The sequence below is a fragment of the Opisthocomus hoazin genome, chromosome 35 (assembly GCF_030867145.1).
Source record: "Opisthocomus hoazin isolate bOpiHoa1 chromosome 35, bOpiHoa1.hap1, whole genome shotgun sequence".
NCBI lineage: Eukaryota > Metazoa > Chordata > Aves > Opisthocomiformes > Opisthocomidae > Opisthocomus > Opisthocomus hoazin.
The window spans coordinates 3385299-3406748 of NC_134448.1; the positions used below are offsets into that span (position 1 = coordinate 3385299).

At 67.7% G+C, this 21450-nt stretch overlaps 4 protein-coding genes across 4 annotated transcripts in view; 2 read left to right on the forward strand and 2 right to left on the reverse strand.

Moving 5' to 3' along the window:
- Positions 1-85: 85 nt before the first annotated feature.
- On the forward strand, positions 86-3333 carry EIF3G (eukaryotic translation initiation factor 3 subunit G). The gene is made up of 11 exons (XM_075445990.1): positions 86-168; positions 825-874; positions 1343-1435; positions 1522-1610; positions 1815-1874; positions 2075-2179; positions 2285-2474; positions 2568-2675; positions 2795-2931; positions 3023-3129; positions 3242-3333. The coding sequence occupies exons 1-11, from the start codon at positions 149-151 to the stop codon at positions 3255-3257; spliced, it is 975 nt and encodes a 324-aa protein (XP_075302105.1). The 5' UTR covers positions 86-148; the 3' UTR covers positions 3258-3333.
- A 155-nt stretch (positions 3334-3488) lies between these two features.
- LOC142365289 (uncharacterized) lies at positions 3489-12223 on the reverse strand. The gene is made up of 14 exons (XM_075445946.1): positions 12140-12223; positions 10906-11076; positions 9862-9963; positions 9596-9646; positions 9344-9514; positions 7491-7567; positions 7288-7395; positions 7061-7184; positions 6900-6978; positions 6672-6801; positions 6439-6596; positions 5939-6239; positions 5531-5609; positions 3489-4755 (listed from the first exon to the last, which is right to left on the reverse strand). Exons 1-14 carry the CDS (start codon positions 12155-12157, stop codon positions 3616-3618), a joined length of 2709 nt encoding a protein of 902 aa, XP_075302061.1. The 5' UTR covers positions 12158-12223; the 3' UTR covers positions 3489-3615.
- A 180-nt stretch (positions 12224-12403) lies between these two features.
- COL5A3 (collagen type V alpha 3 chain) overlaps positions 12404-21450 on the forward strand; it is a 35584-nt gene continuing 26537 nt past the window's right edge. Inside the window, 2 exon segments of the mRNA XM_075445988.1 lie at positions 12404-12438; positions 17685-17785. Coding sequence (XP_075302103.1) covers positions 17692-17785 — 94 coding nt within the window. The 5' untranslated portion in view covers positions 12404-12438; positions 17685-17691.
- On the reverse strand, positions 16456-18305 carry RDH8 (retinol dehydrogenase 8). Its single transcript, XM_075445991.1, is given in 7 exon segments — positions 16456-16749; positions 16826-17009; positions 17090-17183; positions 17275-17454; positions 17543-17704; positions 18199-18247; positions 18249-18305. Coding segments are annotated over 7 exon segments (951 nt in total). The 3' UTR covers positions 16456-16524.

Sequence of the window (21450 nt, forward strand, 5' to 3'; positions counted from 1 at the left end):
GCCTAGGCCTCGGCCTGGCCTCCGCTGAGGCGTTGCTTAGCAACCGCCGCCCCGCCATGCAACGCGGCGCGCCGTGGCCCCGCCCCTTCCGCCGGAAGTGCTGCGCCCTCCTTCCGCCTCGGTCGTGCGTGAGGGAGGCGGGAGCGCGATGCCGACGGGCGACTACGAGTGAGGAGACGGGGCCGGGGCGGGGGGGGGAGCGGAGCGGGGGCCTGGCGGGGGCCGGCGGGACCCGGGGGGGGGCTGTGGCGGGGGGGGTGGGCCGTGGGCGACGGGAGCGGGGAGGGAGAGAGTCGGGGTGGCCGGGGAGGAGGGGACAGCGGCCTGGGTGGGCCTGGAACCCAGGGGAGAGCGGCCAGGCCGGAGCCCAGAGCCCCGGGGACAGCGGCCTGGCTGGGCGTGGAGCCCAGGGGACAGCGGCCTGGCCGGGGCTGGGGTGCGGAGCCGAGGGGAGAGCGGCCGGGCCTGGAGCCCGGAGCCGAGGGGACAGCGGCCTGGCTGGGGCCGGGACCCGGAGCCGAGAGGAGAGTGGCCCGGCTGGATCCTGGAGCCCAGGGAGCAGCGGCCGGGCCTGGAACTCGGAGCTGAGGGGACAGCGGCCTGGCTGGAGCCCCGGAGCCGAGGGGACAGTGGCCTGGCCGGAGTCTGGAGCTGAGGGGACAGCGGCCTGGCTGGGGCCCAGAGCCGAGGGCACAGTGGCCTGGCTGGATCCCGGATCCAAGGGGACAGCGGCTTGGCCAGGCCCGGAGCCCAGGGGACAGCAGGGTCCCCAAGCGAAGGAGCCGGGAGGGGACAGCGGGTCTAAGGCTCTGCTCTCTCCGCAGCTCGAAGCCCAGCTGGGCCGACCAGGTGGAAGAGGAAGGTGGAGAGGACGGTGAGTGACTCCTGCCGCAGGCCGGTGCCCTCCCCCTTTTTTCCTCCCGCTGCTCCTCCTGCTGGTAACCGGAGAATTTTTCTGGAGAAACAAATAAAAGGAGCCGCTGCCATCCCCAGATGGGCGCGGAGACGCGTCTGCGCCTTGCCCAGGGCTCAGAACAGGCTCTAGGGCTCTTCTCCGGGGCCAGTCCTTGCGAGCAGAGCGTGCCTGACCCGGGACAGGGAGCAGGACCCCCCCTCCCCATCCTTATCCCCCCCATTTCCGAGGCTGAGCCAGCCCGGGGGGGTTGAGACAGCTGAGATTTTGTGGCTTTTTGGCCTTTTTCTCTGCGCGGGGGCGGGGAGAGCGGGGCACCTCCACCCTGTGGGGAGAGGCTGCGCCAGGGCGCGGGGCTCCTGTCCCCCTCCGCCCGGCTCGCCCCAAGCAAGGGGGGTGCTTGTCCCCCCCCCCTTTCCCTCCCCGCAGACAAATGCATCACCAGCGAGCTGCTGAAGGACATCCCCCTGCCCGGGGTGCTGGGAGGCAACCTCAGCGCTGAGGCCGAGCTGCTGAAGGGAGGTGAGCGTGGGGCGAGGGGCTTTGCGGCGGGGGGGGGGATCTGCTTGCCTCCCCCACATCAGACGTTGTCCCCCCCCTCCCCGCAGGGCCGCTCCCCTCCCCGAAAGAGCTCATCAACGGGAACATCAAAACCATCACGGAGTATCGCGAGGAGGAGGACGGGCGCAAGGTGAAGGTGAGAAACGCGTCCCGGCGCTGCCATTTTTGGCTTCTCCCCGCTGCCGAGCTCCCCTCCTCCCCTCCCGGAGCCCTCGGCTCTGCCCCGGTGCGGGGGCCGGGGGCCGGGCCCTGCCGACGCGGTCGGGCAGCGGCGGGGACATCGATTCTGCTGCTCGGGGCAGCCCCAAACGTGGCCCGTGGTTCTTTTCCGCCTTTCCAGATCATCCGCACCTTCCGTATCGAAACCAGGAAGGCTTCCAAGGCGGTGGCCCGTCGGAAGGTGAGCTGGGGACGGGGAGGGAGGGGAATCTGCGCCGTGGCAGGGGCCGCTTCGTCTCCCAGCCCTCCGCTTCCGTCCCTTCCTCCTCCATCTCCCGGCAACCGCTCGGTGGGGAGCGTTTACCTCCCCGCCGGCTGCTCCTGCGGTTGCGTGGGGACGTGCTGTGTGAGTGACCCCCCCCCCCCTTTCCACCCCCCTAGAACTGGAAGAAATTTGGCAACTCGGAATTCGACGCCCCCGGACCGAACGTGGCCACCACCACCGTCAGCGACGACGTCTTCATGACCTTCATCACCAGCAAGGAGGTGGGTCGGGTGCGGGCGGGAGCTCGTGGGGCTGGCGGGGAGCCCCGCGGCGAGGCCGTGCCGGGACACGTGGGGAACTTGGGGATCTCCCTGCCCCCCCCCCAGGACCTGAACTGCCAGGAGGAGGAGGATCCCATGAACAAGCTGAAGGGGCAGAAGATCGTCTCGTGCCGCATCTGCAAAGGCGACCACTGGACCACCCGCTGCCCCTATAAGGACACCTTGGGGCCGATGCAGAAGGAGTTGGCCGAGCAGCTGGGGCTGTCCACGGGCGAGAAGGAGAAGCTGCCTGGAGGTACGGCCCCCCCCCTTTCCCCGAGGTGGGGGGCAAAGGGGGGGCCGCTGCCTGCCTGCGGGCAGCCTCACCTGGGACCTCTCGCCTTTGCAGAGCCGGAGCCGGTGCAGGCTCAGCAGAGCAAGACGGGGAAGTACGTCCCCCCGAGCCTGCGAGACGGAGCCAGCCGCCGCGGGGAGTCCATGCAGCCCAACCGCAGGGGTGAGGCAGGCCTGTCCTGGGGGTGGGGGCACCCTCCCCGCCCCCCCGCCCGCCCCGGGCCTCCGCGGTGCCGCGTTCGGTGCCGCCAGCCTCGAGCTTCCTCGTCTTTCCCCCCTCAGCCGACGACAACGCCACCATCCGTGTCACCAACCTGTCCGAGGACACGCGTGAGACCGATCTCCAGGAGCTGTTCCGGCCCTTCGGCTCCATCTCCAGGATCTATTTAGCCAAGGACAAGACCACCGGGCAGTCCAAGGTGGGCACGGAGGGGTTTTCCCCTTTGGGGGGGGGGCTGCGGGGGAGACCCCCTGCTTCCTCTCACCCCTTTTCCTTTCCTCCCACCCCAGGGTTTTGCTTTCATCAGCTTCCACCGGCGGGAGGACGCGGCCCGGGCTATCGCCGGGGTCTCCGGATTTGGCTACGACCACCTGATCCTCAACGTGGAATGGGCCAAGTAAGTGCCGGGAGGTGACTCGGGGGGTTGGGGGGTGGCGCAGGCTCTGTCCCCGCCGGGGGTCCGTGCCCAGCCCCCATCTCCTCACCGTGCTCTCTTCCTTCCTCCGCAGACCCTCCACCAACTGAACCCGGTGCCGCCGCGCCGGCTCCTGGCGAGAGCGGTCGGCGCTTCTAAATAAAGCCGTGCACGGTCTGGTATGCACCGAGGCGTCGATGTGAGCTGCGGGGAGGGTTCAGCCCCGTCGTCCCCCCGCGCTGTCCCTGTCACCGCGCCGTCCCCACCTCGCCCCCGTGCTGGGGATGACACGGGGAAGGGCACGGTGCTGCCGTTTCCTCATTTTCTAAGCTCGTAGTAGGAAAAAGGGAGGAATCTCTGCCAAAAAAGGTTGCGACACGAGGCCGTGTGTGCGGTTTCGGCTTTAATCCCCCTTCCTGCACCTCATTTTCCGCGTCCCCGAGCCCTGTGCCTCCCCGGGGGGGGCTGCTAGGCTGCCGGCCCCAGCTCCACGTGCTTGGCCCGCTCGGCGTCGGCAGCGCCGGTGCCGCAGCCGGCGCGGCAGCAGCTCTGCGTGCTGTCGGCCAGCGCGGCGTAGAGCAGCGGGTGCAGGCAGATGTTGAGGTTGACCAGGATCTTGCAGACCTGAGCCGCGGCGTGGATGGCTCTGGAGACGGCGCAGTCCTCCGTGCCGGGGCGCAGCAGGCGACGCCCCAAGTTGAGGTTACGGAAAATGTGGTAGGGCAGGTAGGAAAAGGCGTAAAGAGCCAGCCCCGCCCCCACCAGCATTCCCACCTTCCGTTTTTCCGGCCGGCTGAGGTGCGGATTACGGAAAACGGTGCGGATGATGGCGGCGTAGCAGGAGGCGGTGAGGAGGAAGGGCAGCCCGCAGCCCAGCCCGGCCAGCAGCAGGCTGTAGGGGTAAAACTCCCGCAGCCGGCGCTGGACCGCGCTCCCCAAACACTCGATCGCGCCCTTTTCTTCTTCCAGCTCCGAAAAAAAAAGGGTGGGTGCCGACAGCGCCGCGGCCAGCGCCCAAACGCCGGCGCTCAGCGCCTTGGCGTGGCGCGGCTGCAGCCGCCCGCGGACCCGCAGCGGGTAAACGATGCCGAGGTAGCGGTTGAGGCTGATGCAGGTGACGAAGAAGATGCCGCCGTAGAGGTTGCAGTTGAAGAGGAACCGTTCCAGCTTGCAGAACGCCCTCCCGTAGCGCCAGTCCTTGGGTGGGTAGTAATACGCCGCCAGGAAGGGCAGCGAGAGGGCGTAGAGCGTCCCGCTGACGGCCAGGTGGAAGGAGTAGACGACGCCGCTGTGCCAGGAGCGCTGGCGGGCGGCGAAACGGTAGACGGCCAAACCGTTCGCCAGCAACGCCGGCGGGAACTGCGCCGCCAGCACCGGCCACAGCGACTCCTGGAAGCGGCTGAAGTTCCCGCAGTGGGTGAGCTGGGCGGCCATGTCCTGTGTCGTGTCCCCCCCGCACCCCTCACGGCTCTTTTCGGTGGTTGGGGTGCGGGCAGAGAGCGGCGGGCGGCAAACGGCGGCGTGGCGAAGCGGTGAGGGTCGGGCGAGCGCCGGCTGCCTCGGGGGAGGCCTCGTGGTCACACGTTGGGGGGACAAAATGTGTCCCCCCTGTCAGTCTCCTCGCCTTGCCCAGCTCCCAGGGGTGCAGGGAGGGTTCCTGGGGGTGCAGGGAGAGTTTGTGGGGTGCAAGCTGGGCTGTGGGGATGCAGGCAGGGCTCTGGGGGTGCAGGGAGGGTTCCCAGGGTGCAGGGAGGACTCTGGGGGTGCAGACAGGGCTGTGGGGTGCAGGGAGGGCTCCGGGGGTGCAGGGAGAGTTTGTGGGGTGCAGGCAGGGTTCCCAGAGTGCAGGCAAGACTCTGGGTGTGTAGGCAGGGCTCCCTGGGGGTGCAGACAGGGCTGTGGGGGTGCAGGCAGGGCTCTGGGGGTGCAGGGAGGGTTCCTGGGGGTGCAGGGAGAGTTTGTGGGGTGCAGGCAGGGCTCCCTGGAGGTGCAGGCAGGGTTCTCAGGGTGCAGGGAGGGCTCCGGGGGTGCAGGGAGAGTTTGTGGGGTGCAGGGAGGACTCTGGGGGTGCAGCGAAGGTTCCCAGGGGTGCAGGCAGGGTTCTGGGGGTGCAGGGAGGGTTCCCAGGGTGCAGGCAAGACTCTGGGGGCATAGGCAGGGCTCTCTGGGGGTGCAGGCAAGACTCTGCGGGTGCAGGGAGAGTTTGTGGGGTGCAGGGAGAGTTTGCGGGGTGCAAGCTGGGCTCTAGGGATGCAGGCAGGGCTGTGGGGGTGCAGGCAGGGTTCTCAGGGTGCAGGGAGAGTTTGTGGGGTGCAGGGAGGGCTATGGGGGTGCAGTGAGGGTTCCCAGGGGTGCAGGCAGGGCTCCCAGGGGTGCAGCTCACCGCTTGTCTCCTTCCTCTTTTGTCCCTCCCGTCTGGCCGTTGGTCACAGGGCCACTGCGCAGTCACGTACGGCCCCGTTCTGGGGGGCAGCGGGGGCGGGAGGTTGGCGGGGGGGGGGGTGCAGGCAGGAAAGGGCACTTCCCCTTGAGAGCAGCGCCCAGAGCCTCCTGCCCTGGCCACGAAGGGGAAGCGGCGGAGCAGGGGGGGGGTCAGAAGCACCCACCCTGCGTGAGGCGACGCCGTTCCAGCCTGGGGGACCCCGCTTTCCACCCCCCCCAAACCCACCACAGCCACAGGCGGTCGTTCTGAGCAGGGTATTATTGCACAGGAGCAGAATGGGGCCCATTTCTTCCCCCCCCCCACCCCCTCCACAGTCTCAGCACGCGGCTGGCAGCTGCTGCTCAGCGCTTCCCCTTCTTGGCACGTCCGGGCCGCCGGAAAACCGTTTTTCCCTTCGTCAGCACCTTCCCTCGCCCCTTCGGCCTCGAGACGGCGCAGCCGGAGCCGGGACCGGACCCCTCCCGGGGTAGTTTTCGCCCGGCCGCACCGCGGGGCCGCGGCTCCCTCGGCACCTTCCGCCGCTTCCCCGGCGCCGCGGGACGAGGGTCGTCGGCAGCGGGACGCCGCGGTTGGCTTTGCCGGCGGCGCTTCCGTCGCGGGGCAGCGCCCGAGGAGCTTCGCTTCCTCTTGGTGCGGTCGGGGAACAGATCTTGGAGGGATAAATTAAAAAAAAAGGGTTTTTTAAGAGAAAAAAGAGGGGGGGATGGGGCGCAGTGGCGGGGCTGACGGATGTGTCAGTGCGTTTACTTTGAACCGAGATCACGGAGAGCTCACGGTTTTTGCGTCATCAGCCACCATCAGCGGGACGATGGGGTTGGGGGGCTCGGTCCCGGCCCCCCCAGACTCACCTTCGTCCGGCTCCTCGCCCACCTCTTGGCGGTAATACTCGGCGTCGCTCTCCTCCGACGGCTCGGCCGCGTCCTGCTGCTCCGGCGCCCCGGGATCCTCGGCGTCGCTGTCGCCGTCCTGCTGCCGTTTCCTCCGGATCCCTGCCAGGCTCTTCTCCCTGCCGCGCCGCCGTCGCGTCAACCGGTGCCGGACCCCGGCGCTGCGGGATCCCGGCGTCGCCGCCTTCCCTCACCTGTGAGCCTCACGCTGCCGCCGCTTCCGCTCCACGTCCGCCTCCTGCTTCTGCTGCCGCTCCGCCTTCAGCCGCAGCTTTGCCTCCTTCCGTGCCAGGATCTCCTTCACCTCCTCCTCCGTCTTGTGGACTTAAAACACGGCGGGGAAATGGGCGAGGCGTCCCCGGCCGAGCCCTGGCGCCGGCGGCTTACCGGGCACGGTCGGCACGGCGTTCTGCGGCACTCACCGAAGCCGTGGTAGAGCACGTTGCCCTGCGCCAGGCCCTCCTCCACCTTGACCAGCTGCAGAGTCATGCGGGGTCCGATCTGTGGGAACGCGGAGAGCCGGGGTCAGGCTCCGTCGCGTCCCCGGAACGACGGCAACCGCGGCGGCGCCGGCGTCACGCACCTCGGTGAGGCGCACGGCGCTCTGCTGCGCCTTCATGTTGCCTCGGCCGGCGTAGGCCTGCGGCAGCTCCAGGACGTTGTGGGTGCCATCCTGCTCGGCCTCGCTCTCCGAGAGGTTGATGTCCCTGCCGAGGGACGGGAACGCGTCTGGGGCCGGGCAGGAAAGCGCCTGGGGGAGCCTCGGCCCCCTCGGTGCCCCCCGCAGCCCCCTCCGTGCCCCTCACGCACTTCGCCAGCAGCTCGCTGATGTCTTCCAAGCGGCTCATGTTGGGGAACTTCTCTTGCAGCAGCTTCTTCAGGCCTTTGCTCACGCCCACGGGCACGACCTTCACGCTGCTGCGAGGAGGAGGAGGAGGAGGAGGAGGAGGAAGAGGTCAGCGCTGGGATGCGGGGCGCAGGCTGTCCCCCAGAACCAAGGGCGCGGCACTCACTAATGCCTGAAACTGAGGAGCTGCGTCGCCGAGTCGTAGCTGATGAGCAAACACCGCTTGATGCTGTTGAGGTTGACCTGTGGAAGGAGGAGGAGAGGGCAGGAGAGGAGAGAGAGAAGAGAATAAAGAGGAGAGAGGAGACAGGAGAGAAGAGAGAGGAGAAAGAGGAGAGAGGAGATCAGAGGAGAAAAAGAGAAGGATAGGGAAGAGAAGGCAGGAGAAAAAGGAGAGAGGAGAGGAGAGGAGGGGAGGACAGGAGAGGGGAGAAAGAGAAGAGGAAGAGAAGAGGAAGAGAAGAGCAAGAGAAGAGCAAGAGAAGAGCAAGAGAAGAGCAAGAGAAGAGCAAGAGAAGAGCAAGAGAAGAGCAAGAGAAGAGCAAGAGAAGAGCAAGAGAAGAGCAAGAGAAGAGCAAGAGAAGAGGGAAGAGAAAAATGAGAGAAGAAAAATGAGAAGAAAAATGAGAAGAAAAATGAGAAGAGAGGAGAGAAAAGAGAGAGGAGAGAGAAGAAAAATGAGAGAAGAGAAGAAAGGAGACGAGAGAGGGAAGAGAGGAGAGACGAGAGGAGAAAGAAGAGGAGGACAAGAGAAGAAAGAAGAAGACAGGAGAGAACAGAGAGAAAGAGAGAAGAGAGAAAAAACAAGAGCAGAGGAGAAAGAAAAGAAGGGAGAGGAAGAACAAACAAGAGCAGAGAAGAAAAAGAGGAGAGGAGAGGAGCGTTCAGCTGGCGGGGCCGTCCACCGACCACCCCGTCCAGCCGCTGCGGGGCTGCCCAAGTCCCGGCCTGTCGTGTGGGCACTGTCCCAATGCCTCGAACCCCGGCGCTCGAGGTGAGGCCGCGCCGGCGCCGAATACACCGGGACAATCCCTGCTCGTGCTGGGCTGGTGCCGCTGCGGCTGACGCGATTCTGACTCCTGCTGAGCCCCCCCCAAGCCCCCTTCCTGCTCTCCAGCCGCTCCTCCCCCAGTTTATTGCGACGTCAATCCGTCATAGGGGCAGAATGCGGCCGTTGGACTTGATTAACGGGGTGAAATTCAATATTTGAGCAGATTACCAGGATGGAATTAAATATTGGAGCAGATTAACGGGGTGAAATTCAACACGGGAGCAGACTAACGGGATGAAATTCAATACTGGAACAGATTATTGGGATGAAATTCAACACTGGAGCAGATTACCAGGATAGAATTCAACACTGGAGCAGATTATTGGGATGAAATTCAATATTGGAGCAGATTACCGGGGTGAAATTCAGTATTGGAGCAGATTACCGGAATGAAATTCAACACTGGAGCAGATTACCAGGATGGAATTAAATATTGGAGCAGATTAACGAAGTGAGACTCAACACCGGAGCAGATTAACGGGATGAAATTCAACATTGGAGCAGATTACTGGGATGGAATTCAATATTGGAGCAGATTACCAGGATGGAATTCAATATTGGAGCAGATTAACGAGGTGAGACTCAACACTGGAGCAGACTAACGGGATAAAATTCAATACTGGAACAGATTATTGGGATGAAATTCAACACTGGAGCAGATTACCAGGATAGAATTCAACACTGGAGCAGATTATTGGGATGGAATTCAATATTGGAGCAGATTAACGGTGTGAAATTCAACACTGGGGCAGATTACCGGGGTGAAATTCAACACCGGAGCACTGGGCAATCGATTTACATCCCTCCCAACGCAATCTCTCAAGAAAGTCACCAGCACCTCCCAGTTTGGTGTTAATCCCCGCATCCAGATCATTCATAAATATATTACAGAGAACTGGGCCTAAAATGGAACCCCGAGGAATAGAGAGGGGGGGGACACACGGGTGCTGAGCCCCCCTGTCCCTCACCCTGTGGACGTTGATGGAGGGCACCATGTTCTGGAACATGCTGGCCATCAGCTTGAGGTGGATCTGCTGGAGACCGAAGTTGCTGAGGACCAGGAGCGGGTGGTGGGTGAACTGCTGCTCGTGCATGCGGTGCCGCTTCAGCGACGACACCACGTCCCTGATCAGCGAGTACTGGAGGCGGGGAGGCCGAAAGGAGGATGAGGAGGGGGGAGACAGAGCCTTCGCGCCGACGCGGATCCCACCAGCACCCACCTGCAGCACCTTGAACGTCAGCGTCGGGCCGCCGGGCAGCCGGAAGAGCTTCTGCGAGGGGGAGAGAAGCGGCGCTCAGCACCGGGGGAAGGCGCCGGCCGCGCCGCCGGTTCGCCCCGGCGCAGACGCGTCAGCGCGTTTACTTTGGGGTAGAATCACGGCGTGAGCTCAGCCGGGTTTTGTCATCATTCGAGTCTGCACCCCCCTCCCCCCGAATCCCCGCGGGGAGCAGACCCCGAACCCGCAGAGGCGATCGCGCCACTCACAAAATTGATGCTGGAAGACGATTTACTGAAAACCAAGAAATGCGTCACCCCCAGGGGCCCGGCCACGGCCACGAAGTCCTTCAGCGAGTTGTTCTTCCGCGCCTACGGCAGAATCCCAGCGTGGTGGGGGTTGGCAGGGACCTCTGGGGTCACCCAGCCCAACCCCCTGCCCAAGCAGGGTCACCCAGAGCAGGGGGCACAGCACCACGGCCAGGGGGGCTGGAATATCTCCAGAGAAGGAGACTCCACAGCCTCCCTGGGCAGCCTGGGCCAGGGCTCCATCACCCTCAGAGGGAAGAAGTTCTTCCTCGGGTTCAGCTGGAGCTTCCTCTGCTCCAGTTTGTGCCCGTTGCCCCTTGTCCTGTCGCTGGGCACCGCTGGAAAGAGCCTGGCCCCATCCTCCTGACACCCACCCTGCAGATATTTAGAGGCATTTCTAAGGTCCCCTCTCAGCCTTCTCTTCTTCAGGCTGAACAAGCCCAGCTCCCTCAGCCTCTCCTCCTAGCAGAGATGCTCCAGTCCCCTCCTCATCCTCATAGCCCTCTGCTGGACTCTCTCCAGTAGCTCCTCATCTTTCTTGAACTAGGGAGCCCAGAACTGGGCTCTCCCCAGTAGCTCCTCATCTTTCTTGAACTGGGGAGCCCAGCACTGGACACAGTACCCCAGATGGGGCCTCCCCAGGGCAGAGCAGAGGGGAAGGAGAACCTCCTTGACCTGCTGCCCACACTCCTCTTGATGCACCCCAGGATCCCGTTGGGCTTCTTGGCACCCAGGGCACGCTGCTGGCTCAGGGTCACCCTGTCGTCCCCCAGCACTCCCAGTGCTCTCCAGCAGGTCAGCCCCAGCCTGTCCTGGTGCCTGGGGTTGTTCCTCCCCAGGCGCAGGCCCCTGCCCTTGCCCTGGTTGAGCTCCACCAGGTGACTGTGGGCAAGACTCACCCTCCCCGCCGCGCCCACGGCAGCGCAGGCTGCGGTTTCACCGGGGGACGGCGCAGTTTAACTGGGGGGGGACGGTGCGGGATCCGACCCCTCCCCGGGCGCTCACCTTGAGGGCTTTGGCCGTGTAGGGCTCCATGACTCTCCGCACGTCGGCCATCAGCTGCCGCACGTTCTTGCCGACGCGGCCGCGGTGGAAGACAAAGGAGTGAGGGACGGTGCCGAATTCCTGCTGGGCCTGGTGCAGCGCCGCCACCCGCTCCTTCTTCTGGTTCTTGCTCTGCGGTAAGGAACGGCGACGGGGGGGGTCCTCGGTGGGGAGAAGCCCCTCTGGCCCCCCCCCCCGGGAGGATCTGAGCCCCCCATCCTGGGACAACCGGGACCCCCGTCCCCTTTTCCCCCCTCCTGGGAGCCCCCGATGCCCTCCAGCCCCCCGGGGGGGGGTCTGAACCCCCCATCCCCTTTTGCCCCCCCTTCTGGGGGTGCCCAATGGCCTCCAGCCCCCCAGGAGGGCCCAAGCCCCCGACCCCTGGGACAACCGGGACCCCCGTCCCCTTTTCCCCCCTCCTGGGAGCCCCCAATGCCCTCCAGCCCCCAGGGGGGGTCTAAGCCCCCCATCCCCTTTTGCCCCCCCTTCTGGGAGTGCCCAATGGCCTCCAGCCCCCCAGGAGGGCCCAAGCCCCCGACCCCTGGGACAACCGGGACCCCCGTCCCCTTTTCCCCCCTCCTGGGAGCCCCCGATGCCCTCCAGCCCCCCGGGGGGGGGTCTAAGCCCCCCATCCCCTTTTGCCCCCCCTTCTGGGAGTGCCCAATGGCCTCCAGCCCCCCAGGAGGGCCCAAGCCCCCGACCCCTGGGACAACCGGGACCCCCGTCCCCTTTTCCCCCCTCCTGGGAGCCCCCGATGCCCTCCAGCCCCCCGGGGGGGTCTGAGCCCCCCATCCCCTTTTGCCCCCCCTTCTGGGAGTGCCCAATAGCCTCCAGCCCCCCAGGAGGGCCCAAGCCCCCGACCCCTGGGACAACCGGGACCCCCGTCCCTTCTTCCACTCCTCCTGGGAGCCCCCAGTTTCCCCATCCCCTCCCGGGAGGGCCCGATCCTCTCCAGCCCCCCCCCCCCCAGGAGGGCCCGAGCCCCCCATCCCCGGTACAACCGGGTCCACCGTCCCTATTCACCCCCCCCAGGGACCCCCGATCACCTCCAGCCCCCCCCCCCAAGAGGGCCCGATCCCCGGTACGACCGGGTCCCCGATGCCCTCCAGCCCCCCCGGGAGGGCCCGATCCCCTCCAGCCCCCCGGGAGGGCCCGAGCCCCCCATCCCGGTACAACCGGCCCCCCCGGCCCGTACTTTCTTCTGCCGCCCCATCCCGCCGACGCTGCCGCCGCCGCCGCCACCACCATGCGGCCGCGGCCACTTCCGGCGCGCACCCTCCCGCTCCCTCCGGCTACTTCCGGTCCGTCACTTCCGGCCGGGACCTCGCCGGGCGCACCCCGTGCCGCCTCCCCGCGTTCCGCCCGCGGTCGCCGTGGTTACGCGGCCTTTCCCGCCCCCTTCCCCCCGCATCCCGGACCCGCGGCATCGCGGGGACCCCCCCCCACCCCACTCCCCTCCCGGCCCCGCCGTTCCCCAACGCCGCCGGCGCGAAGGTCAGTGCGAGGGGCCGCGGGGGGGGGCGAAGTCACACGCTTTACTGGTAACCCAAAGCCCCCCCCCCCCTACCCCCCACCCCTGGGGTCCTCAACGCCCCCAGAGCCCCCCCCAGACCCTCCCCGGTCGCCCAGAGCCTCCATAGGCTCCACAACACCCCCAGAGATCCCCCCCCGGGCGCCTCAGGTCCCTCAGAGCTCGCTCAGAGCTCCTCCACGCTCCCCAGGACCCCCATAGCCCCTCCCCTGACTCCTCAGGTCCCCCAGAGCTTGCTCAGAGCCCCTCTCGGGCTCCCCAGGACCCCCAGAGCCCCCTCCCGGGCTCCTAAGGTCCCCCACAGCTCGCTCAGAGCCCCCCCGGGCTTCCCAGGTACCCCAGAGACCCCTCCCTGGACTCCTCAAGTCCCCCACAGCTCGCTCAGAGCCCCCCCGGGCTTCCCAGGTACCCCAGAGACCCCTCCCTGGACTCCTCAAGTCCCTCGGAGCTCGTTCAGAGCCCCCCCTGGGCTCCCCAGGACCCTTAGAGCACCCCCTTGGGCTCCTCATGTCCCTCCGAGCTCCTTTAGACCCCCCCCGGGCTCCCCAGGACCCCCAGACCTCCCCCTTGGGCTTCCCAAGAACCCCAGGGCCTCCCCCCAGGCTTCTCAGGTCCCCCAGAGCTTGCTCAGAGACCCCAGGCTCCCCAGGACCCCCAGAGCCCCCTCCCCAGGCTCCCCAGGACCCCCAGAGCCCCCTCCCCGGGCTCCCCAGGACCCCCAGAGCCCCCATAGATCCCCCAGAGCACCCCTTCTCCCACATCCCAAACACCCCGAGAGCTCCCCCAGGTTCTTTAAAGCCCCCCCCCAAGAGCCTCAGGTCCTCCTGAGCCCCCTCCCCCGGCTCCCAGACACACCCCCCCCCCTCCAGATTCCCCAAAGCCCCCCCCACAGATCCTCAACTCCTCAGGGCCCCCCCAACTCCACCCAAATCTCCTCACCCCCCCCCGACTCCCCCCAACTCTCTCTAAGGCTTCTCAAGCCCCCCAGGGACCCTCCAGCTACGCCAAATCTCCTTACCCCCCCCACACTCCCCCCAGGTCTCCTCAACTCCCCCCAGGGTCCCCCCAACTGCCCCTAAGGCTCCTCAATCACCCCCAGGGTCCCCCCAACTCTTGCCAAGGCTTCTCAAGCCCGCCAGGGTCCCCCCAGCTACCCCAAATCTCCTCAACCCTCCCCCAGGTCTCCTCAACTCCCCCCCAGGGTCCCCCCAACTGCCCCTAAGGCTCCTCAACGCCCCCCCCGGGTCTCCCCAAGGCTTCTCAAGCCCCCCAGGCTCCCCCCAACTGCCCCTAAGGCTCCTCAATCCCCCCCAGACTCCCCCCAACTCTCCCTAAGGCTTCTCAAGCCCCCCAGGGACCCCCCAGCTACCCCAAATCTCCTCAACCCTCCCCCAGGTCTCCTCAACCCCCCCCCAGGGTCCCCCCAACTGTCCCTAAGGCTCCTCAACCCCCCCCTAGGGTGCCCCCAACTCTCCCCAAGGCTTCTCAAGCCCTCCAGGCTCCCCCCAACTGCCCTTAAGGCTCCTCAATCCCCCCCCCAGACTCCCCCCAACTCTCCCTAAGGCTTCTCAAGCCCCCCAGGGACCCCCCAGCTACCCCAAATCTCCTCACCCCCCCCAGACTCCCCCCAGGTCTCCTCAACTCCCCCCCAGGGTCCCCCCAACTGTCCCTAAGGCTCCTCAACTCCCCCCCAGGGTCCCCCCAACTGTCCCTAAGGCTCCTCAACGCCCCCCCAGGGTCTCCCCAAGGCTTCTCAAGCTCCCCAGGGTCCCCCCAACTGTCCCTAAGGCTCCTCAATCCCCCCCCCAGACTCCCCCCAACTCTCCCTAAGGCTTCTCAAGCCCCCCAGGGACCCCCCAGCTACCCCAAATCTCCTCAACCCTCCCCCAGGTCTCCTCAGCTCCCCCCTAGGGCCCCCCCAACTGTCCCTAAGGCTCCTCAATTCCCCCCCAGACTCCCCCCAACTCTCCCTAAGGCTTCTCAAGCCCCCCAGGTTCCCCCCAACTCCCCCCAAGGCTCCTCAACGCCCCCCCCGACTACCCCCAACTCTCCCTAAGGCTTCTCAAGCCCCCCAGGGACCCCCCAGCTACCCCAAATCTCTTCACCCTGCCCCCCAGACTCCCCCCAGGTCTCCTCAACTCCCCCTCAGGGTCCCCCCAACTGCCCCTAAGGCTCCTGAATGCCCCCCCAGGGTCTCCCCAAGGCTTCTCAAGCCCCCCAGGCTCCCCCCAACTGCCCTTAAGGCTCCTCAATCCCCCCCCAGACTCCCCCCAACTCTCCCTAAGGCTTCTCAAGCCCCCCAGCATCCCCCCAGCTACCCCAAATCTCCTCAACCCTCCCCCAGGTCTCCTCAGCTCCCCCCCAGGGCCCCCCCAACTGTCCCTAAGGCTCCTCAACCCCTCCCTAGGGTGCCCCCAACTCTCCCCAAGGCTTCTCAAGCCCCCCAGGGTCCCCCCAACTGCCCCTAAGGCGCCTCAACCCCCCCCTAGGGTGCCCCCAACTCTCCCCAAGGCTTCTCAAGCCCCCCAGGGCCCCCCCAACTGTCCCTAAGGCTCCTCAATCCCCCCCCCAGACTCCCCCCAACTCTCCCTAAGGCTTCTCAAGCCCCCCAGGGACCCCCCAGCTACCCCAAATCTCCTCAACCCTCCCCCAGGTCTCCTCAACTCCCCCCCAGGGTCCCCCCAACTGCCCCTAAGGCTCCTCAACGCCCCCCCCGGGTCTCCCCAAGGCTTCTCAAGCCCCCCAGGCTCCCCCCAACTGCCCCTAAGGCTCCTCAATCCCCCCCCCAGACTCCCCCCAACTCTCCCTAAGGCTTCTCAAGCCCCCCAGGGACCCCCCAGCTACCCCAAATCTCCTCAACCCTCCCCCAGGTCTCCTCAGCTCCCCCCCAGGGCCCCCCCAACTGCCCCTAAGGCTCCTCAACGCCCCCCCAGGGTCTCCCCAAGGCTTCTCAAGCCCCCCAGGTTCCCCCCAACTGCCCTTAAGGCTCCTCAATCCCCCCCCAGACTCCCCCCAACTCTCCCTAAGGCTTCTCAAGCCCCCCAGGTTCCCCCCAACTCCCCCCAAGGCTCCTCAACGCCCCCCCCAGACTCCCCACAACTCTCCCTAAGGCTTCTCAAGCCCCCCAGGGACTCCCCAGCTACCCCAAATCTCCTCACCCACCCCCCAGACTCCCCCCAGGTCTCCTCAACTCCCCCCCAGGGTCCCGCCAACTGCCCCTAAGGCTCCTGAATGCCCCCCCAGGGTCTCCCCAAGGCTTCTCAAGCCCCCCAGGCTCCCCCCAACTGCCCTTAAGGCTCCTCAATCCCCCCCCCAGACTCCCCCCAACTCTCCCTAAGGCTTCTCAAGCCCCCCAGCATCCCCCCAGCTACCCCAAATCTCCTCAACCCTCCCCCAGGTCTCCTCAACTCCCCCCCAGGGCCCCCCCAACTGCCCTTAAGGCTCCTCAATCCCCCCCCCCAGACTCCCCCCAACTCTCCCTAAGGCTTCTCAAGCCCCCCAGGGACCCCCCAGCTACCCCAAATCTCCTCAACCCTCCCCCAGGTCTCCTCAGCTCCCCCCCAGGGCCCCCCCAACTGTCCCTAAGGCTCCTCAACCCCCCCTAGGGTGCCCCCAACTCTCCCCAAGGCTTCTCAAGCCCTCCAGGCTCCCCCCAACTGCCCTTAAGGCTCCTCAATCCCCCCCCAGACTCCCCCCAACTCTCCCTAAGGCTTCTCAAGCCCCCCAGGTTCCCCCCAACTCCCCCCAAGGCTCCTCAACGCCCCCCCCAGACTCCCCCCAACTCTCCCTAAGGCTTCTCAAGCCCCCCAGGGACCCCCCAGCTACCCCAAATCTCCTCACCCCCCCCCAGACTCCCCCCATGGCTCCTAACCCCCCCCTCCCCGGTCCCCCCAGCTCCCCCCCAAGCTCCCCACCCCCTCCCCATCCAGCACAAACCCCAACCCAGCTGTGAACAACCCCCCCCCTCCTCCTCAGGGCAGCCGTCTGTCCATCCATCCTGCCGTGAGCCATACTGGGGGGGGCCCATCGAGGGTAGCCCCCCCCCCAGCTCAGAGCGGGGTGACGCGGCGTCGGAAGCAGCCGCAGGTGAGGCAGCGCAGGGCGGCCACGCTGAGGTGGAAGATCGCGCCGTAGTGGAAGAGCAGGCGGTAGAAGCTCCGCACCGAGAGCTCCCCGGACGGATCCGCGTATTTGAGGGCCACCAGCGGCGTGTAGAGCCGGTTGGTTTGCGTGCGGAAAACCGGCCGCCTGGCTCCGATCACCGTCACGATCGCCTGCCGGCGGAGGAGGAGCGCGGCTCGCCGAACGGGCCACCCCCCCTGTCAAAAATCCCCCCCTGAACCCCCATACCTCGGCCACGGCGCCGGGGCTCTGTCCCAGCGTGGCGAAGATCTCGTGGGACGCGGGTAGGTAAACGTCCTTGAAGTAGCGCACCGTCGCGGCGTCGGCGCCGGGGAATTCGGAGCGTGACACCTCCTCCAGCAGCTTCAGCTCGAAATCCGTGTTCACGGGGCCCGGTTCCACCATGGAGACGCTGCGAGGTTGGCATAGGGGGGGGTCCAGAGCTGCCCTTGGACCCCTCCGGGTTCCCCCCCTGCACCCCCTCGCGCTCACAAGACGTTGAACTGCAGCAGCTGCACGGCCAGGCTCTCGCAGAACCCCTCCACGGCGAACTTGGACGCGGCGTAGACGTCGTTGAAGACGATCCCTGCGGGCACAGCGGGGCTGAACGCTACAAAAGCCCCCCCCGAGGAGCATAACACCCCCCCCCCCAGCAGCCCCCCCACCTCCAGCCTCACCCTGCAGCCCCATGACGCTGCTGACCACCACGATGTGACCGCTCTGCCGCCGCTTCATGGCGGGGAGCACGGCCTTGATCATCCGCACCGCCCCGAAGAAGTTGGTCTCGAAGACGCCCTTCATCTCCTCCACGCTGATGCTCTCCACCGGGCCGACGTGCCCCACGCCGGCGTTATTGACTGCGGCACGACATCCCGGGGGGCGTGGGGGGCTCAGAGACCCCCATAACCACCCCAGGGATCCCCCCCCACCCCTTTCCCAGCTCACCCAACACGTCCACGTGTCCCCCAGGGATGCTCCCCATGCACTCGGCCACCGAGCTGTCGCTGCAGACGTCCAAGCGTCGGACGCTCAACGTCTTTCCCAACGCCCATCCCGCCGCTTCCTCCAATTTCTCCTTCTTCCGCAGGTCCCGCATGGTGGCAATGACTGCGGGGACCCCCGGTCCGGGTCAGGGGGACCCCGAATCCCGGCCGGGGTCGGAGGGTCAAGCCGGGAAAAGCTGCTTTGGTAACAGGGCCTTTAATCCCGGCTCTGGGAATAATCCCTGGGGAGTGGCGGGGGACGCACACGCGTGTCGGGGTATGACGGCGGGCGGGCCCACGCGTGGGTGGGAGCGGGCGCCCGACGCCGGGCTCGGTTACACGCGTGGGTGCTCGTGGCGGGGCTGTCCGTGTCCCCCGGGGGGGGGGGGGGGGCTGCCCCACGTCCCCAGCGTGGGTCGGGGGCACAGGGACACCTCGGCTCTGCTAGGGAGGGGGGGACGCTTCCAGTGTTGGGGGCTGTGGGGAGAAAAGCCCCGGGACTGGGGGGGACTGGGGGGGACTGGGGGACCCCGAACCCCGCTGCTCCATCCCGGAGGGCTCCCAGCCCCCTCCTTCTTGGGGTGGCTGTGGGGCCCCCCCCCCCAGCCCACTCCTCACCCTGGAAGCGCTGCTGGGGGTCCTGCGCCAACCTGACGGCGACGGCGAGGGCCGATGCCGGAGGAGCAGCCGGTGACGAGGACGGTGCGGGGCGCGGGGTCCGCCATGGCCACGCCGGCCTCCGGTCCAAAGGCTCTTAGGAGATCAGGACCCGGCGTCACGTGGGAGCAGGATCAACCCCCCCCCAGTGTCCCTGGGGAGGGCACGGGGGTCTGCCAGCCCGCAGCCCCCTCCCCTGCCTGGGGAACCCCCCCGCCAACCTCATCACCCGGTGCCCACCCTGGACCTGGTTGGGTCCCCCAAATTATCGCAGGGGAGCTGGGCTGAGGGCTGAGGGTTGGGGAGGGGGCTGTGTCCCCCCCCGGAGCCTGGGAATGGGGGGAAGGGGCTCAGTTTGGGGGGGCTGGGGGGCTTGTTACTGCAGAGACGGCGGTAAATATTTGGTGGGAAGTGGAAATCCGGGGGAGCGGGGCCGAGCGGCCGTGAGTCAGGCGATGAGGCAATGGGGCGACGCCGGCCAGCGGGGTCCCGGGGGGCCGTGCCGCAGCTGCGTGGGGGGGTGGGGGTCCCCCGAGCCCCCCCCGGCCTCGCCGCGGGGCTGGCAGCGGGGTTTGGGGCCGGGCACCCCGAAATCGGGCTGCTTTGTTGAGGGGTTGGGGGCAGGGTGGGGGGGCTCTGCAACCCTGAAGCTTGATGTGGGGCTGGGAGCAGGGTGGGGGTCTCTGCACCCCTAAACCCGTGGGGCTGGGAGTGGGGGTCTCTGCACCCCTAAACCCGTGGTCCTTGCTGTGGGGCTGGGAGTGGGGGTCTCTGCACCCCTAAACCTCCCTGCGGGGCTGGGAGCAGGGTGGGGGTCTCTGCACCCCTAAACCCATGGTCCTTGCTGTGGGGCTGGGAGTGGGGGTCTCTGCACCCCTAAACCTCCCTGCGGGGCTGGGAGGAGAGTGGGGGTCTCTGCGCCCCTAAACCCGTGGTCCTTGCTGTGGGGCTGGGAGTGGGGGTCTCTGCACCCCTAAACCTCCCTGCGGGGCTGGGAGGAGAGTGGGGGTCTCTGCACCCCTAAACCCGTGGTCCTTGCTGTGGGGCTGGGAGTGGGGGTCTCTGCACCCCTAAACCTCCCTGTGGGGCTGGGAGCAGGGTGGGGGTCTCTGCACCCCTAAACCCGTGGTCCTTGCTGTGGGACTGGGAGTGGGGGTCTCTGCACCCCTAAACCCGTGGTCCTTGCTGTGGGGCTGGGAGTGGGGGTCTCTGCACCCCTAAACCTCCCTGCGGGGCTGGGAGCAGGGTGGGGGTCTCTGCACCCCTAAACCCGTGGTTCTTGCTGTGGGGCTGGGAGTGGGGGTCTCTGCACCCCTAAACCTCCCTGCGGGGCTGGGAGGAGAGTGGGGGTCTCTGCACCCCTAAACCCGTGGTCCTTGCTGTGGGGCTGGGAGTGGGGTTCTCTGCACCCCTAAACCCGTGGTCCTTGCTGTGGGGCTGGGAGTGGGGGTCTCTGCACCCCTAAACCTCCCTGCGGGGCTGGGAGCAGGGTGGGGGTCTCTGCACCCCTAAACCCGTGGTCCTTGCTGTGGGGCTGGGAGTGGGGGTCTCTGCACCCCTAAACCTCCCTGCGGGGCTGGGAGCAGGGTGGGGGTCTCTGCACCCCTAAACCCGTGGTCCTTGCTGTGGGGCTGGGAGTGGGGGTCTCTGCACCCCTAAACCCGTGGTCCTTGCTGTGGGGCTGGGAGTGGGGGTCTCTGCACCCCAAAACCCACTGTCCTAGCTGTGGGGCTGAGAGTGTGGTGGGGGTCTCTGCACCCCTAAACCTCGCTGTGGGACTGGAGAAAAGTGGGGTGTCTGCACCCCAAAACCCACTGTCCTGGCTGTGAGGCTGGGAGTGGGGTGGGGGTCTCTGCACCCCTAAACCTCGCTGTGGGACTGGGAGAAAAGTTGGGGGGGTCTGCACCCCAAAGCCCACTGTCCTTGCTGCGGGGCTGGGAGCAGAGTGGGGGTCTCTGCCCCCCAGAACCCGCCATCCTTGCTGCGGGACTGGGGGTCCCTGCACCCCAAAACCTCCCTGTGGGGCCTGGCTGGGGGTCCCTGCCCCCCCAAACCCCCCCCTTCGAGGCAGGGGTCCCCCCCCGGCCCCGTTCGCGGCCGTGGGAGCTCCCAGCCGGGCCCCCCCCCCCCCCCCCCCCCCACGGTGCCGGGGCCCGCCCGTGGGCCGGGCCGGGCGGGAGGCGGGGTGGGGGGGGTGGGGTGGGGGGGGGGGGCCGGTCCTCCCCTCCCTCCCCCCCCCCGTCCCCCCCCTCCCCGGCGAGCCCGGAGCGGGCAGGGCCGGCTGCGAGCTCCGCTCCCCGGGCATGGGGGGTCCCCGGCTCCCCGCCGCGCTCCTCGCCCGCGCTCCTCGCCGCCCTCCACGGGCTCCCCCCGGCCAGGGCAGGTAACGCGCGACGGGGGGGGGGGACACACACACACACGGGACACCCCACGCGTGTCTCCACTCCGCACCCCCACCCCCCGCGCGGCTCCGCTGCGGGGGTCCCCGCGGGATGGCGGCTGCGTGGGGTGCCCCCCCCCCATTCCCCCCCCGGGACCCTCCGCTGCTTTCAGCACCACGGACAGGTCCCGAGGGGGGGCCCCCACGCGGGGGGGGGGTCGGGGAACCCCTGGGGGGGGGATCCCCCCGGGACGGGGCTCTGGGGGTCCCGCGTGGATTCGCCCGTGGGGTGGCATAGGGTGATGGGGACACCCCCCCCCCCCCCCCCCCCCCCCCGTGTCGTTCCTCCCCGGGGGTCCCTCAGGGGTCCTCCCCCCCCCAGGATTGGGGTGCTCCCCCCGGGGAGGGGGTGCTCCCCCTGGGATCCCTTGGTGGGGGGGCTTCGCCCGTGGAGGGGGTGTTCCCCCCGTGGGGCAGGGGTGCAGGCAGGGTGGGGGGGCAGCGGGGGGGTGTGGGGGTCACCCGTGCTCCCCCCGGCTCCCTTGGTGGGGGTCCTCCCCCCGTGGGGCAGGGGTGCAGGCAGGGTGGGGGGGGTCTGGTGGGGGGGCAGCGGGGGGGTCTGGGGGTCACCCGTGCTCCCCCCGGTTCCCTTGGTGGGGGTCCTCCCCCCGTGGGGCAGGGGTGCAGGCAGGGTGGGGGGGTCTGGTGGGGGGGCAGCGGGGGGGTCTGGGGGTCACCCGTGCTCCCCCCGGTTCCCTTGGTGGGGGTCCTCCCCCCCCGGGGCAGGGGTGCAGGCAGGGTGGGGGGTCTGGGGGTCACCCGTGCTCCCCCCA

Coding starts and splice junctions, on each gene's coding strand:
- EIF3G (XM_075445990.1), top strand. CDS start 149: ATGCCGACGGGCGACTACGA. Junction 169..824: donor ATGCCGACGGGCGACTACGA/GTGAGGAGACGG, acceptor CTCTCTCCGCAG/CTCGAAGCCCAGCTGGGCCG. Junction 2,475..2,567: donor GAAGGAGAAGCTGCCTGGAG/GTACGGCCCCCC, acceptor TCGCCTTTGCAG/AGCCGGAGCCGGTGCAGGCT.
- LOC142365289 (XM_075445946.1), bottom strand. Junction 7,185..7,287: donor ATCAGCGAGCTGCTGGCGAA/GTGCGTGAGGGG, acceptor GTCCCTCGGCAG/GGACATCAACCTCTCGGAGA. Junction 4,756..5,530: donor AAAGAGGAAGGAGACAAGCG/GTGAGCTGCACC, acceptor GGAGACTGACAG/GGGGGACACATTTTGTCCCC.